Source organism: Mustelus asterias, unplaced genomic scaffold, assembly GCF_964213995.1.
Source record: "Mustelus asterias unplaced genomic scaffold, sMusAst1.hap1.1 HAP1_SCAFFOLD_494, whole genome shotgun sequence".
Classification (NCBI taxonomy): Eukaryota; Metazoa; Chordata; class Chondrichthyes; order Carcharhiniformes; family Triakidae; genus Mustelus; species Mustelus asterias.
Window position 1 is genome coordinate 1 of NW_027590446.1, and position 13,651 is coordinate 13,651.

Consider the following 13,651-nt stretch of genomic DNA (forward strand, 5'->3'; position numbering starts at 1 on the left):
GGACCTGGGCGTGCAGGTCCACAGTTCCCTAAAAGTGGCAGCCACAGGTGGTTAAGGTGGTTACGAAGGCATGCTTGCCGTCATCGACCGGGACGTTGAGTACAAGAGTTGGGAAATCATGTTGCGGCTATATAACACCTTGGTTAGGCCGCATTTGGAGTATTGCGTGCAGTTCTGGTCACCACACTACCAGGAGGAAGCTTTGGAGAGAGTGCAGAGAAGGGTCACCAGGATGTTGGCCTGGTCTCGAGGGTGTCGGCTATGAGGAGAGGTTGGATAAACTGGGATTGTTTCCACTGGAAAGACGGAGGCTGAGGGGAGACCTGGTCTACAAAATGATGAGAGGCACAGACAGGGTGGATAGTCAGAGGCTTTTCCCCCAGGGTGGAAGCCTCAATTACAAGGGGGGGAGGCACAGGTTCAAGGGGGAAAGTTTAAGGGAGATGTGCGGGGGGAAGTTTTTCACGCAGAGAGTGGTGGGTGCCTGGAACGCGCTGCCAGAGGAGGTGGTGGAAGCGGGGACGTTAGTTACATTCAAGGTGTATCTTGATAGACACATAAACAGAGGGATAGGACCTGCGATGGACGCAGTGGGCCGAAGGGCCTGTTGCTGGGTGTATTCTTTCATCGTGACTTGTGAGATCTTCTTTGCCCTCTTCCCAGTTTAATAGCATCCTTCCTGCGGCAGGGAAAGCAGATTTGTCCGCAGTACTCCAAATGTGACCGCACCAATGTCTTGTCTGGTTGTAACATGACGTCGCAACTCCTGTACCGATGACGGCAAGTGAGCCAAAAACTTTCCTCACCGCCCTGTCCACCCGCTTTCAAGGGACTGAAACCGCGCCCAGGCCTCTCCGCGTCCTCCTCGCAGCTCACCCTCCCGCCCAACATTGCGCCCGCCATCGACAAACCTGACCTCCTGACCCGCGTCCTGTCTTCCAGGGAGTTGTTGAGGGATGAGACTTACTTCGCCGTGCCGTCCGTTATTGAGGGGCTGAGCAGCAAGGGCGTCCTCACCACCGAGCTGGCCCCTGGCTTCCCGCTGGACAAGGCCGAGGGACTGGACCAAGAGACCCGGAACGAGGTAAAGGGAGATCCCGTCTGGGATCGCGGGGACGCCTCCAGCCGGTTCCTCTGCCGATCAGTTAGATGCGTCTATGGGGCCTGACCGCGTTACCCATAAAGAGTCAATGGATAGAGTTGTCGAATGACGGAGAGGCCATTCAGGCCAGCATCCCTGTACTATCTCTTTGAAAGGGCCGTCCAATGAGTCCTGCTTATAGATTCAAAGAATTCCTACAGTGCGGAAGGAGGCCATTCGGCCCATCGAGTCTGCACCGACTGCAATCCCACCCAGGCCCTCTCCCCATAATCACACATATCTACCCTGCTAATCCTCCTGACACTAAGGGGCAATTTAGCATGGCCAATCCCCCTAACCTACACATCTTTGGACACTAAGGGGGCAATTTAGCATGGCCAATCCACCTAACCTGCACATCTTTGGACACTAAGGGACAATTTAGCCAATCCACCTAACTCGCACATCTTTGGACACCAAGGGACAATTTAGCATGGCCAATCCACCTAACCTGCACATCGTTGGACATTAAGGGGCAATTTAGCATGGCCAATCCACCTAACCTACACATCTTTGGACACTAAGGGACAATTTAGCATGGCCAATCCACCTAACCTACACATCTTTGGACACTAACGGACAATTTAGCATGGCCAATCCACCTAACCTGCACATCGTTGGACATTAAGGGGCAATTTAGCATGGCCAATCCACCTAACCTGCACATCTTTGGACACTAAGGGGCAATTTAGCATGGCCAATCCACCTAACCTGCACATCGTTGGACATTAAGGGGCAATTTAGCATGGCCAATCCACCTACCCTACACATCTTTGGACACTAAGGGGGGCAATTTAGCATGGCCAATCCACCTAACCCACACATCTTTGGACACTAAGGGACAATTTAGCATGGCCAATACACCTAACCTACACATCTTTGGACACTAAGGGACAATTTAGCATGGCCAATCCACCTAACCTACACATCTTTGGACACTAAGGGGCAATTTAGCATGGCCAATCCACCTAACCTACACATCTTTGGACACTAAGGGACAATTTAGCATGGCCAATACACCTAACCTACACATCTTTGGACACTAAGGGACAATTTAGCATGGCCAATCCACCTAACCTGCACATCGTTGGACATTAAGGGGCAATTTAGCATGGCCAATCCACCTACCCTACACATCTTTGGACACTAAGGGGGGCAATTTAGCATGGCCAATCCACCTAACCCACACATCTTTGGACACTAAGGGACAATTTAGCATGGCCAATCCACCTAACCTACACATCTTTGGACACTAAGGGACAATTTAGCATGGCCAATCCACCTAACCTGCACATCTTTGGACACTAAGGGACAATTTAGCATGGCCAATCCACCTAACCTACACATCTTTGGACACTACGGGGTCAACTTAGCATGGCCAATCCACCTAACCTGCACATCTTTGGACACTAAGGGGCAATTTAGCATGGCCAATCCACCTAACCTGCACATCTTTGGACACTAAGGGGCAATTTAGCATGGCCAATCCACCTAACCTGCACATCTTTGGACACTAAGGGGGCAATTTAGCACGGCCAATCCACCTAACCTGCACATCTTTGGACACTAAGGGGGCAATTTAGCATGGCCAATCCACCTAACCTGCACATCTTTGGAAACTGTTGCCTCTTATCTGCTGCAGTCTGTTTTAACCCTTATACGATGGACAAATAACCACGAGTAGACGTCTTGTTAGTACAACCAATATTTATTTAAACCCACACAACCAATAATCAGCCACCCAACCAACAATAAGTTATCTGACAGAAAATACTAATGTTCAAGTCCAATACGAGACCTTGACTTAACTTTGCGTGACTGGCAAGTACCAATGCAGATATTGGCCTTTATCTGTGCGCTGGTCTCAGTCATTCACTGCGTGGTCTGGTCCTTTGGTCTGGCCTGGCACTCTGGCTCTGGTCTTCCTTCCTTCCTACTCGGGTGTGATGGCTCTCCTCGTGCTGGCCGTCGCTGGCAACAGTCACCGGTGTTGTAGCTCGTTCGTGGGTTCAGAGAGAGAGAGAGAGAGAGAGCGCGAGAGAGAGAGAGCGAGACAGAGAGAGAGAGACAGAGAGAGCGAGAGAGAGATTCTTCTGTTGCAGCAGCTTTTATCCCTCCCTGGTTTTGAGTCCTTTTGGGCGGTCTCCTGATTCTTGTCAATCAATCGATCAGGACTTGATCACCCTGATTGATAAGAGTCCAATCAGGTGCCGACACACCGATCTCTGGATGTGTCCCCAACGGCCATGCCCGTAGGTGCTGGAGGCACATAGAGTTCACACCTTCCCCCCAAACAAGGGGTCACGTGTCTGGTACACAACCCAGTGTGACCAGAAAGTCTCTTTGATCCTGGAGATGACCCATTTCCTGTGGATTCACACGTCCGGGTTGCAGCCGGTTTGTCTTTTAAGCTGCAGCCGGGCATTTCAGTTCTTGCCCAATTGCCCCAGAGTGCTTTGCAAATCGCCATTTTAGATGGCCCCGTTTGGCCACAACATCAAGGGGCCAGAGAGGTGCAGGTGGGGTGAATTGGCCATGGTAAATTGCTCCTTGGCCAATCCACCCTAACCCGCACGTCTTTCGGACTGTGGGAGGAAACCGGAGCACCCGGAGGAAACCCACACAGACATGGGGAGAATGTGCAAACTCCACACAGACAGTGACCCAAGGCTGGAATCGAACCCGGGTCCCTGGCGCTGTGAGGCAGCAGTGCTCACCACTGTGTCGCTCTGCTGCCTCTATTGCTTTGCCACCTGTCTTTGTCTCATTATTGAGCCCCAGTGGTCTATGCTTAACCTTTTGGCCTCTCTGTCTCTCTCTCTCTCTGTCTCTCCCTCTCTCTCTCTGTCTCTATCTATCTCTCTCTCTCTCTGTCGCTCTCTTTCTCTCTCTCTCTCTCTGCCTCTCTCTCTCTCTTCTCTGTCTCTCTCTGCATCTCCCTCTATCTATCTCTCTCTCTCTCTGTCGCTCTTTCTCTCTCTGTCGCTCTCTTTCTCTCTCTGTTTCCCTCTCTCTCTATCTCTCTCTCTCTCGCTCTCGCTCTCTCTCTCTCTGTCTCTGTCTCTGTCTCTCTCTCTGTCTCTCTGTCTGTCTCTGTCTCCCTCTGTCTCTCTCTCTCTGTCTCTCTCTCTGTCTCTGTCTCTCTCCCTCTCTGTCTGTCTCTCTCTCTCTGTCGCTCTGTCTCTGTCTCTCTGTCTCTCTCTCTCTGCATCTCTCTCTATCTATCTCTCTCTCTCTCGCTCTTTCTCTCTCTGTCGCTCTCTTTCTCTCTCTGTTTCCCTCTCTCTCTATCTCTCTCTCTCTCTCTCGCTCTCGCTCTCTCTCTCTCTGTCTCTCTGTCTCTGTCTCTCTCTCTGTCTCTCTCTCTCTGTCTCTCTCTCTCTGTCTCTGTCTCTCTCCCTCTCTGTCTGTCTCTCTCTCTCTGTCGCTCTGTCTCTGTCTCTCTGTCTCTCTCTCTCTGCATCTCTCTCTATCTATCTCTCTCTCTGTCGCTCTCTGTCTCTCTCTGTCCCTCTCTCTCTCTCTATCTCTCTCTCTCTCTGCCCAGATCTGCGCCAACATCCTGAGGCTGTGTCTGCGTGAACTCTTCGAATTCCGGTACATGCAGACTGACCCCAACTGGTCCAATTTCTTCTATGACCCACAGAATAGGCAGGTAAGTCCCACAGCGGTGAGCGCAGTGCCAGCGATGGGAGGGTGGGGAGGTGGGAGAGTGTTCGTGTTAACACTCGGCTCAGGAGGTGCTTTGTCACGTACGCCTAGATCCTAAGTTTGAACATTTGATTTTGACATTCGGGCGAATGTAAGGTTTGTTTTTTGTGGGACATGGGCGTCGCTGGCTGGGCCCAGCATTTATTGCCCATCCCTAGTTGCCCCTTGGAGGGCAGTTGAGAGTCAACCACATTGGCTGTGGCTCTGGAGTCACATGTAGGCCAGACCGGGGTAAGGACGGCAGATTTCCTTCCCTAAAGGGAACCAGATGGGTTTTTCCCACAATGGGTCATCAGTAGATTCTCAATTCCCGATATTTTTTATTGAATTCAAATTCCACCACCTGCCGTGGCGGGGATTCGAACCCGGGTCCCCCAGAACATTAGCTGGGTTTCTGGATTAATAGTCAAGCGATAATACCGCTAGGCCACGGCCTCCCCCTTCTCCAGGTATGATTCGAGTGATCCAGCTTTTATCAAAACACAGTTTATTTAAGAGCACAGTTCGAATATAAAAAAACAAAATAATGTAACTTTTACCAATTATGAACATGATTTTTAACAGCTAGCTTTCTCTGTTGTTCCAACTCAAATGGCGGCGCGGCGGTTCGTACCGTGGGGAGAGGGGAGGATAGGGGGAGGGAGGGGAGGACAGAGGGAGTGGGGAGGGAGAAGGGAGGGGGCAGGGGGAATTTCGGGGAGGGTACGGGAGGAGGGAGGGGGAGGGGCGGGTGAGGAGGACGTCTGGGACGGAGGAAGCTGTTTCTCTGTGTGTGTACATCGTTTCCCCCCCCCCCCTCCAAATCCCCTGCCGACCCCAACTCCACTGCCCTGTTGAGGGTGAGGGAGAGGGAGTGGGGAGAGGGGGTGGGGGAGAGGGTGAGGGAAAGGGTGAGGGGGAAGGAGAGAGGGAGGGGGAGAGGGTGGGAGAGAGGGAAGGGGAGAGGGGGAGAGGGTGGGGGTGATGGGTGGGGGAGAGGGAGAATATTTTCTGGGCGGGGGGGGTTTCGGGGGTGCGTGGGGTGTACAATATCCAGCAACTCTTTGATCAGGTCTCGAACCCTGTGTCTGCTCTCCCCAGGTTTCCCTGCTGGACTTTGGAGCGACGCGGGAATTTGATAGGGCGTTCACAGATGAGTACATCGAGGTAAGCTCACCTTCTGATTTGATTTATTATTGTCACATGTATTGGGAGACAGTGAAAAGTATTGTTTCTTGCGCGCTGTACAGACAAAGCATACCGTTCATAGAGAAGGAAAGGAGAGAGTGCAGAATGTAGTGTTACAGTCATAGCTAGGGTGTAGAGAAAGATCAACTTAATGCGAGGTAGGTCCATTCAAAAGTCTGACAGCAGCAGGGAAGAAGCTGTTCTTGAGTCGGTCGGTACGTGACCTCAGACTTTTGTATCTTTTTCCCGATGGAAGAAGTTGGAAGAGCGAATGTCCAGGGTGCGTGGGGGTCCTTGATTATGCCGGCTGCTTTTCCCGAGGCAGCGGGAAGTGTAGACGGAGTCAATGGATGCGAGGCTGGTTTGCGTGATGGGACTGGGCTACATTCACAACCCTTTGTAGTTTCTTGCGGTCTTTTTCTTGGCTTGGGAGTGTTTGATGGGGACAGTGTAGAGGGAGCTTTACTCTGTATCTAACCCCGTGCTGTACCTGTCCTGGGAGTGTTTGATGGGGGACAGTGTAGAGGGAGCTTTACTCTGTATCTAACCCCGTGCTGTACCTGTCCTGGGAGTGTTTGATGGGGGACAGTGTAGAGGGAGCTTTACTCTGTATCTAACCCCGTGCTGTACCTGTCCTGGGAGTGTTTGATGGGGGACAGTGTAGAGGGAGCTTTACTCTGTATCTAACCCCGTGCTGTACCTGTCCTGGGAGTGTTTGATGGGGGACAGTGTAGAGGGAGCTTTACTCTGTATCTAACACCGTGCTGTACCTGTCCTGGGAGTGTTTGATGGGGGACAGTGGAGAGTGAGCTTTACTCTGTATCTAACCCCATGCTGTACCTGTCCTGGGAGTGTTTGATGGGGACAGTGTAGAGGGAGCTTTACTCTGTATCTAACCCCGTGCTGTACCTGTCCTGGGAGTGTTTGATGGGGACAGTGTAGAGGAAGCTTCACTCTGTATCTAACCCCATGCTGTACCTGTCCTGGGAGTGTTTGATGGGGGCAGTGTAGAGGGAGCTTTACTCTGTATCTAACCCCGTGCTGTACCTGTCCTGGGAGTTTTTGATGGGGGACAGTGTAGAGGGAGCTTTACTCTGTATCTAACCCCGTGCTGTACCTGTCCTGGGAGTGTTTGATGGGGGCAGTGCAGAGGGAGCTTTACTCTGTATCTAACCCCGTGCTGTACCTGTCCTGGGAGTGTTTGATGGGGGCAGTGCAGAGGGAGCTTTACTCTGTATCTAACCCCGTGCTGTACCTGTCCTGGGAGTGTTTGATGGGGGACAGTGTAGAGGGAGCTTTACTCTGTGTCGAACCCCGTGCTGTACCTGTCCTGGGAGTGTTTGATGGGGACAGTGTAGAGGGAGCTTTACTCTGTATCTAACCCCGTGCTGTACCTGTCCTGGGAGTGTTTGATGGGGACAGTGTCGAGGGAGCTTTACTCTGTATCTAACCCCGTGCTGTATCTGTCCTGGGAGTGTTTGATGGGGGACAGTGCAGAGGGAGCTTTACTCCTTTCTAACCCCGTGCTGTACCTGTCCTGGGAGTGTTTGATGGCGGACAGTGCAGAGGGAGCTTTACTCTGTATCTAACCCCGTGCTGTACCTGTCCTGGGAATGTTTGATGGGGGACAATGTAGAGGGAGCTTTACTCTGTATCTAACCCCGTGCTGTACCTGTCCTGGGAGTGTTTGATGGGGGACAGTGTAGAGGGAGCTTTACTCTGTATCTAACCCCGTGCTGTACCTGTCCTGGGAGTGTTTGATGGGGACAGTGTAGAGGAAGCTTTACTCTGTATCTAACCCCGTGCTGTACCTGTCCTGGGAGTGTTTGATGGGGACAGTGTAGAAGGAGCTTTACTCTGTATCTAACCCCGTGCTGTACCTGTCCTGGGAATGTTTGATGGGGGACAGTGTAGAGGGAGCTTTGCTCTGTATCTAACCCCGTGCTGTACCTGTCCTGGGAGTGTTTGATGGGGGCAGTGCAGAGGGAGCTTTACTCTGTATCTAACCCCGTGCTGTACCTGTCCTGGGAGTGTTTGATGGGGACAGTGTGGAGGGAACTTTACTCTGTATCTAACTCCATGCTGTACCTGTCCTGGGAGTGTTTGATGGGGACAGTGTAGAGGGAGCTTTACTCTGTATCTAACTCCGTGCTGTACCTGTCCTGGGAGTGTTTGATGGGGACAGTGCAGAGGGAGCTTTACTCTGTATCTACCCCGTGCTGTACCTGTCCTGGGAGTGTTTGATGGGGACAGTGTAGAGGGAGCTTTACTCTGTATCTAACTCCGTGCTGTACCTTTCCTGGGAGTGTTTGATGGGGGACAGTGTAGAGGGAGCTTTACTCTGTATCTAACCCCGTGCTGTACCTGTCCTGGGAGTGTTTGATGGGGGACAGTGTAGAGGGAGCTTTACTCTGTATCTAACCCCGTGCTGTACCTGTCCTGGGAGTGTTTGATGGGGACAGTGTAGAGGGAGCTTTACTCTGTATCTAACCCCGTGCTGTACCTGTCCTGGGAGTGTTTGATGGGGGACAGTGTAGAGGGAGCTTTACTCTGTATCTAACCCCGTGCTGTACCTGTCCTGGGAGTGTTTGATGGGGGACAGTGCAGAGGGAGCTTTACTCTGTATCTAACCCCGTGCTGTACCTGTCCTGGGAGTGTTTGATGGGGGCAGTGCAGAGGGAGCTTTACTCTGTATCTAACCCCGTGCTGTATCTGTCCTGGGAGTGTTTGATGGGGGACAGTGCAGAGGGAGCTTTACTCTGTATCTAACCCCTTGCTGTACCTGTCCTGGGAGTGTTTGATGGGGACAGTGTAGAGGGAGCTTTACTCTGTATCTAACCCCGTGCTGTACCTGTCCTGGGAGTGTTTGATGGGGGCAGTGCAGAGGGAGCTTTACTCTGTATCTAACCCCGTGCTGTACCTGTCCTGGGAGTGTTTGATGGGGGCAGTGCAGAGGGAGCTTTACTCTGTATCTAACCCCGTGCTGTACCTGTGCTGGGAGTGTTTGATGGGGGACAGTGTAGAGGGAGCTTTACTCTGTATCTAACCCTGTGCTGTACCTGTCCTGGGAGTGTTTGATGGGGACAGTGTAGAGGGAGCTTTACTCTGTATCTAACCCCGTGCGGTACCTGTCCTGGGAGTGTTTGATGGGGACAGTGTAGAGGGAGCTTTACTCTGTATCTAACCCCGTGCTGTACCTGTCCTGGGAGTGTTTGATGGGGGACAGTGTAGAGGGAGCTTTACTCTGTATCTAACCCCGTGCTGTACCTGTCCTGGGAGTGTTTGATGGGGGCAGTGCAGAGGGAGCTTTACTCTGTATCTAACCCCGTGCTGTACCTGTCCTGGGAGTGTTTGATGGGGACAGTGTAGAGGGAGCTTTACTCTGTATCTAACCCCGTGCTGTACCTGTCCTGGGAGTGTTTGATGGGGGACAGTGTAGAGGGAGCTTTACTCTGTATCTAACCCCGTGCTGTACCTGTCCTGGGAGTGTTTGATGGGGGACAGTGTAGAGGGAGCTTTACTCTGTATCTAACCCCGTGCTGTACCTGTCCTGGGAGTGTTTGATGGGGGACAGTGTAGAGGGAGCTTTACTCTGTATCTAACCCCGTGCTGTACCTGTCCTGGGAGTGTTTGATGGGGGACAGTGTAGAGGGAGCTGGTATCTGTGTGGGTTGAAACAGTCTCGGAGTTTGGTGATTAATTGTGAATTTGTCTGTCTGTCAGGTGATTCGATCTGCAGCGGAGTGTGATCGCGAGTCAGTTCTGCGGAAATCTATTGAGCTCAAATTGCTCACTGGGTATGAGACCAAGGTGAGTGTGGTATCGTAGCTCCAGTTACACCCAGAGCCAAGAGACTGCCGTCAATCAGGGCAGATCCGGAGTGGGACCCGGACCAGGCCTGGGGTGGGACCCGAACTGACCTGGACCCAGACTGGACCCAGAGTCAGAATAGACTCTGAGCCGGAACTGGGAGTCAGACGCATGGTCAGACGGGGTCCGACATGAGGTCAGAAGTGGGGTCAGAAGGGATCAGATGTTAGGTCAGTCGTGGGGTCAGACGCGGGGACAGACGCGGGGTGAGTCGCAGGGTGAGTCGCGGGGTCAGAGGCGGGGTGAGTCGCGGGGTCAGAGGCGGGGTGAGACGCGGGGTGTGTCGCGGGGTCAGAGGCGGGGTAGGTCGCGGGGTCAGAGACGGGGTGAGTCGCCGGGTGAGTCGCGGGGTCCGAGGCGGGGTGTGTCACGGGGTCAGATGCGGGGTGTGTCGCGGGGTCAGAGGCGGGGTCGGTCGCGGGGTCAGAGGCGGGGTGGGTCACAGGGTGTGTCGCGGGGTGAGTCGTGGGGTCAGAGGCGGGGTCAGAGGCGGGGTCAGAGGCGGGGTGAGTCGCGGGATCAGAGGCGGGGTCAGAGGCGGGGTCAGAGGCGGGGTGAGTCGTGGGATCAGAGGCGGGGTGAGTCGTGGGGTCAGAGGCGGGGTCAGAGGCGGGGTCAGAGGCGGGGTGAGTCGTGGGGTCAGAGGCGGGGTCAGAGGCGGGGTCAGAGGCGGGGTGAGTCGCAGGATCAGAGGCGGGGTCAGAGGCGGGGTCAGAGGCGGGGTGAGTCGCGGGATCAGAGGCGGGTTGAGTCGTGGGGTCAGAGGCGGGGTCAGAGGCGGGGTGAGTCGCGGGATCAGAGGCGGGGTGAGTCGTGGGGTCAGAGGCGGGGTCAGAGACGGGGTCAGAGGCGGGGTCAGAGGCGGGGTGAGTCGGGTCAGAGGCGGGGTGAGTCGGGTCAGAGGCGGGGTGAGTCGTGGGGTCAGAGGCGGGGTCAGAGGCGGGGTGAGTCGCGGGATCAGAGGCGGGGTGAGTCGCGGGATCAGAGGCGGGGTGAGTCGTGGGGTCAGAGGCGGGGTCAGAGGCGGGGTGTGTCGCGGGGTTAGAGGCGGGGTGAGTCGTGGGGTCAGAGGCGGGGTGAGTCGCGGGGTCAGAGGCGGGGGCAGAGGCGGGGTGAGTCGCGGGGTCAGAGGCAGGGTGAGTCGCGGGGTCAGAGGCGGGGTCAGAGGCAGGGTGAGTCGCGGGGTCAGAGGCGGGGTCAGAGGCGGGGTCAGAGGCAGGGTGAGTCGCGGGGTCAGAGGCGGGGTCAGAGGCGGGGTGAGTCGCGGGGTCAGAGGCGGGGTCAGAGGCGGGGTGAGTCGTGGAGTCAGAGGCGGGGTGAGTCGTGGGGTCAGAGGCGGGGTGTGTCGCAGGGTCAGAAGCGGGGTCAGAGGCGGGGTGTGTCGCGGGGTTAGAGGCGGGGTGAGTCGCGGGGTCAGAGGCAGGGTGAGTCGCGGGGTCAGAGGCGGGGTCAGAGGCAGGGTGAGTCGCGGGGTCAGAGGCGGGGTCAGAGGCGGGGTCAGAGGCAGGGTGAGTCGCGGGGTCAGAGGCGGGGTCAGAGGCGGGGTGAGTCGCGGGGTCAGAGGCGGGGTCAGAGGCGGGGTGAGTCGTGGAGTCAGAGGCGGGGTGAGTCGTGGGGTCAGAGGCGGGGTGTGTCGCAGGGTCAGAAGCGGGGTCAGAGGCGGGGTGTGTCGCGGGGTTAGAGGCGGGGTGAGTCGCGGGGTCAGAGGCGGGGGCAGAGGCTGGGTGAGTCGCGGGGTCAGAGGCGGGGTCAGAGGCAGGGTGAGTCGCGGGGTCAGAGGCGGGGTCAGAGGCGGGGTGAGTCGTGGGGTCAGAGGCGGGGTGTGTCGTGGGGTCAGAGGCGGGGTCAGAGGCGGGGTGTGTCGCGGGGTCAGAGGCGGGGTGAGTCGCGGGGTGGGGCACGGGGTCAGAGGCGGGGTCAGAAGCGGGGTCAGAGGCGGGGTGAGTCGTGGGGTCAGAGGTGGGGTCAGAGGCGGGGTGTGTCGCGGGGTCAGAGGCGGGGTGTGTCGCGGGGTCAGAGGCGGGGTGTGTCGCGGGGTCAGAGGCGGGGTCAGAGGCAGGGTGAGTCGCGGGGTCAGAGGTGGGGTCAGAGGCGGGGTGAGTCGTGGGGTCAGAGGCGGGGTGTGTCGTGGGGTCAGAGGCGGGGTGAGTCGCGGGGTGGGGCACGGGGTGTGTCGCGGGGTCAGAGGCGGGGTCAGAGGCGGGGTCAGAGGCGGTGTGAGTCGTGGGGTCAGAGGTGGGGTCAGAGGCGGGGTGTGTCGCGGGGTCAGAGGCGGGGTGTGTCGCGGGGTCAGAGGCGGGGTGAGTTGCGGGGTGTGCCGCGGGGTCAGAGGCGGGGTCAGAGGTGGGGTGAGTCGCGGGGTCAGATGGGGTCAGGCGGGTGTGTGGACTTGGTTGGGACAATGCGGTGATGCAATGACCTGCGATGTCCCTGAGATACGACATCTGTAACAAGGTGTGGGCGGAGCCCAGGGTAAGTGACCAATCGGAGCCCGGTATGAGTTTGGCTGACCTCCCGGTGACCTTTCCTCTTGTCAGGTGATGAAGGACGCTCACGTTGACGCGGTGATGATCCTGGGCGAAGCTTTCTCCTCCTCGGATCCCTTCGACTTTGGCTCCCAGACCACCACCCGGCGCATCCACGACCTCCTTCCCATCATGCTCCAGCACCGGCTGACCCCGCCCCCTGAGGAGACCTACTCCCTGCACCGCAAGATGGCCGGCTCCTTCCTCGTCTGCTCCAAGCTGAAGGCCCGCATCGCCTGCAAGGCCATGTTCGAGGAGGCCTACGACCGATACTGGGGCGGGCCGGGGGTCGGGAGGGCGGAGGTCAGAGGTTAACCGGGGTCAACGTGTACCTGGCGGAATGAGGCGACCCCTTTTCTTACTGCTCGTGGCTCCCTCCTCCTCTCCCATCTCAATTCAATTGCATCCAGACCACCGATGAGTGACGGCTGTGCGTCCAAAGACAACTGAGTCTCCAAGCCAAGAGTTGGCCAATAACAGCACTTAGAATACTTCCCATCCTCTGGAATTAAACTTGATGACCCCAGCCCCTTCAGTCCCCTGTGCTTGTTGCAAATGTAGACCTTCTCACTGACTGTGATTGTGCAGGGAATGGGATCATGGGATCGACACATGCCAACCTTGCCCACACTCAAATTCCAGACTTTTCACACTTTACTTTCCTCATCACAGTGAGGGAAAGGGGTTTGGGTCCATTGGGATTGTGTACAATGGGGGTGAATGGGAAGGGGTTTGGGTCCATTGGGATTGTGTACAATGGGAGTGAATGGGAAGGGGTTTGGGTCCATTGGGATTGTGTACAATGGGGGTGAATGGGAAGGGGTTTGTGTCCATTGGGATTCTGTACAATGGGGGTGAATGGGAAGGGGTTTGTGTCCATTGGGAATGTGTACAATGGGAGTGAATGGGAAGGGGTTTGGGTCCATCGGGATTGTGTACAATGAGAGTGAATGGGAAGGGGTTTGGGTCCATTGGGAATGTGTACAATGGGAGTGAATGGGAAGGGGTTTGGGTCCATTGGGAATGTGTACAATGGGGGTGAATGGGAAGGGGTTTGTGTCCATTGGGAATGCGTACAATGGGAGTGAATGGGAAGGGGTTTGGGTCCATTGGGATTGTGTACAATGGGAGTGAATGGGAAGGGGTTTGGGTCCATTGGGAATGTGTACAATGGGAGTGAATGGGAAGGGGTTTGTGTCCATTGGGAATGTGTACAATGGGAGTGAATGGGAAGGGG

At 55.7% G+C, this 13,651-nt stretch overlaps 1 protein-coding gene across 1 annotated transcript; it reads left to right on the top strand.

Moving 5' to 3' along the window:
- Positions 1 to 829: 829 nt before the first annotated feature.
- Positions 830 to 12,939, top strand: LOC144486851 (atypical kinase COQ8A, mitochondrial-like; the record flags this gene model as incomplete). Its single annotated transcript, XM_078204870.1, has 5 exons — positions 830 to 1,084; positions 4,689 to 4,796; positions 5,933 to 5,998; positions 9,743 to 9,829; positions 12,427 to 12,939. Coding segments are annotated over 5 exons (819 nt in total), but the record flags the coding sequence as incomplete, so codon positions are not given.
- Between the last annotated feature and the right edge of the window lie 712 nt (positions 12,940 to 13,651).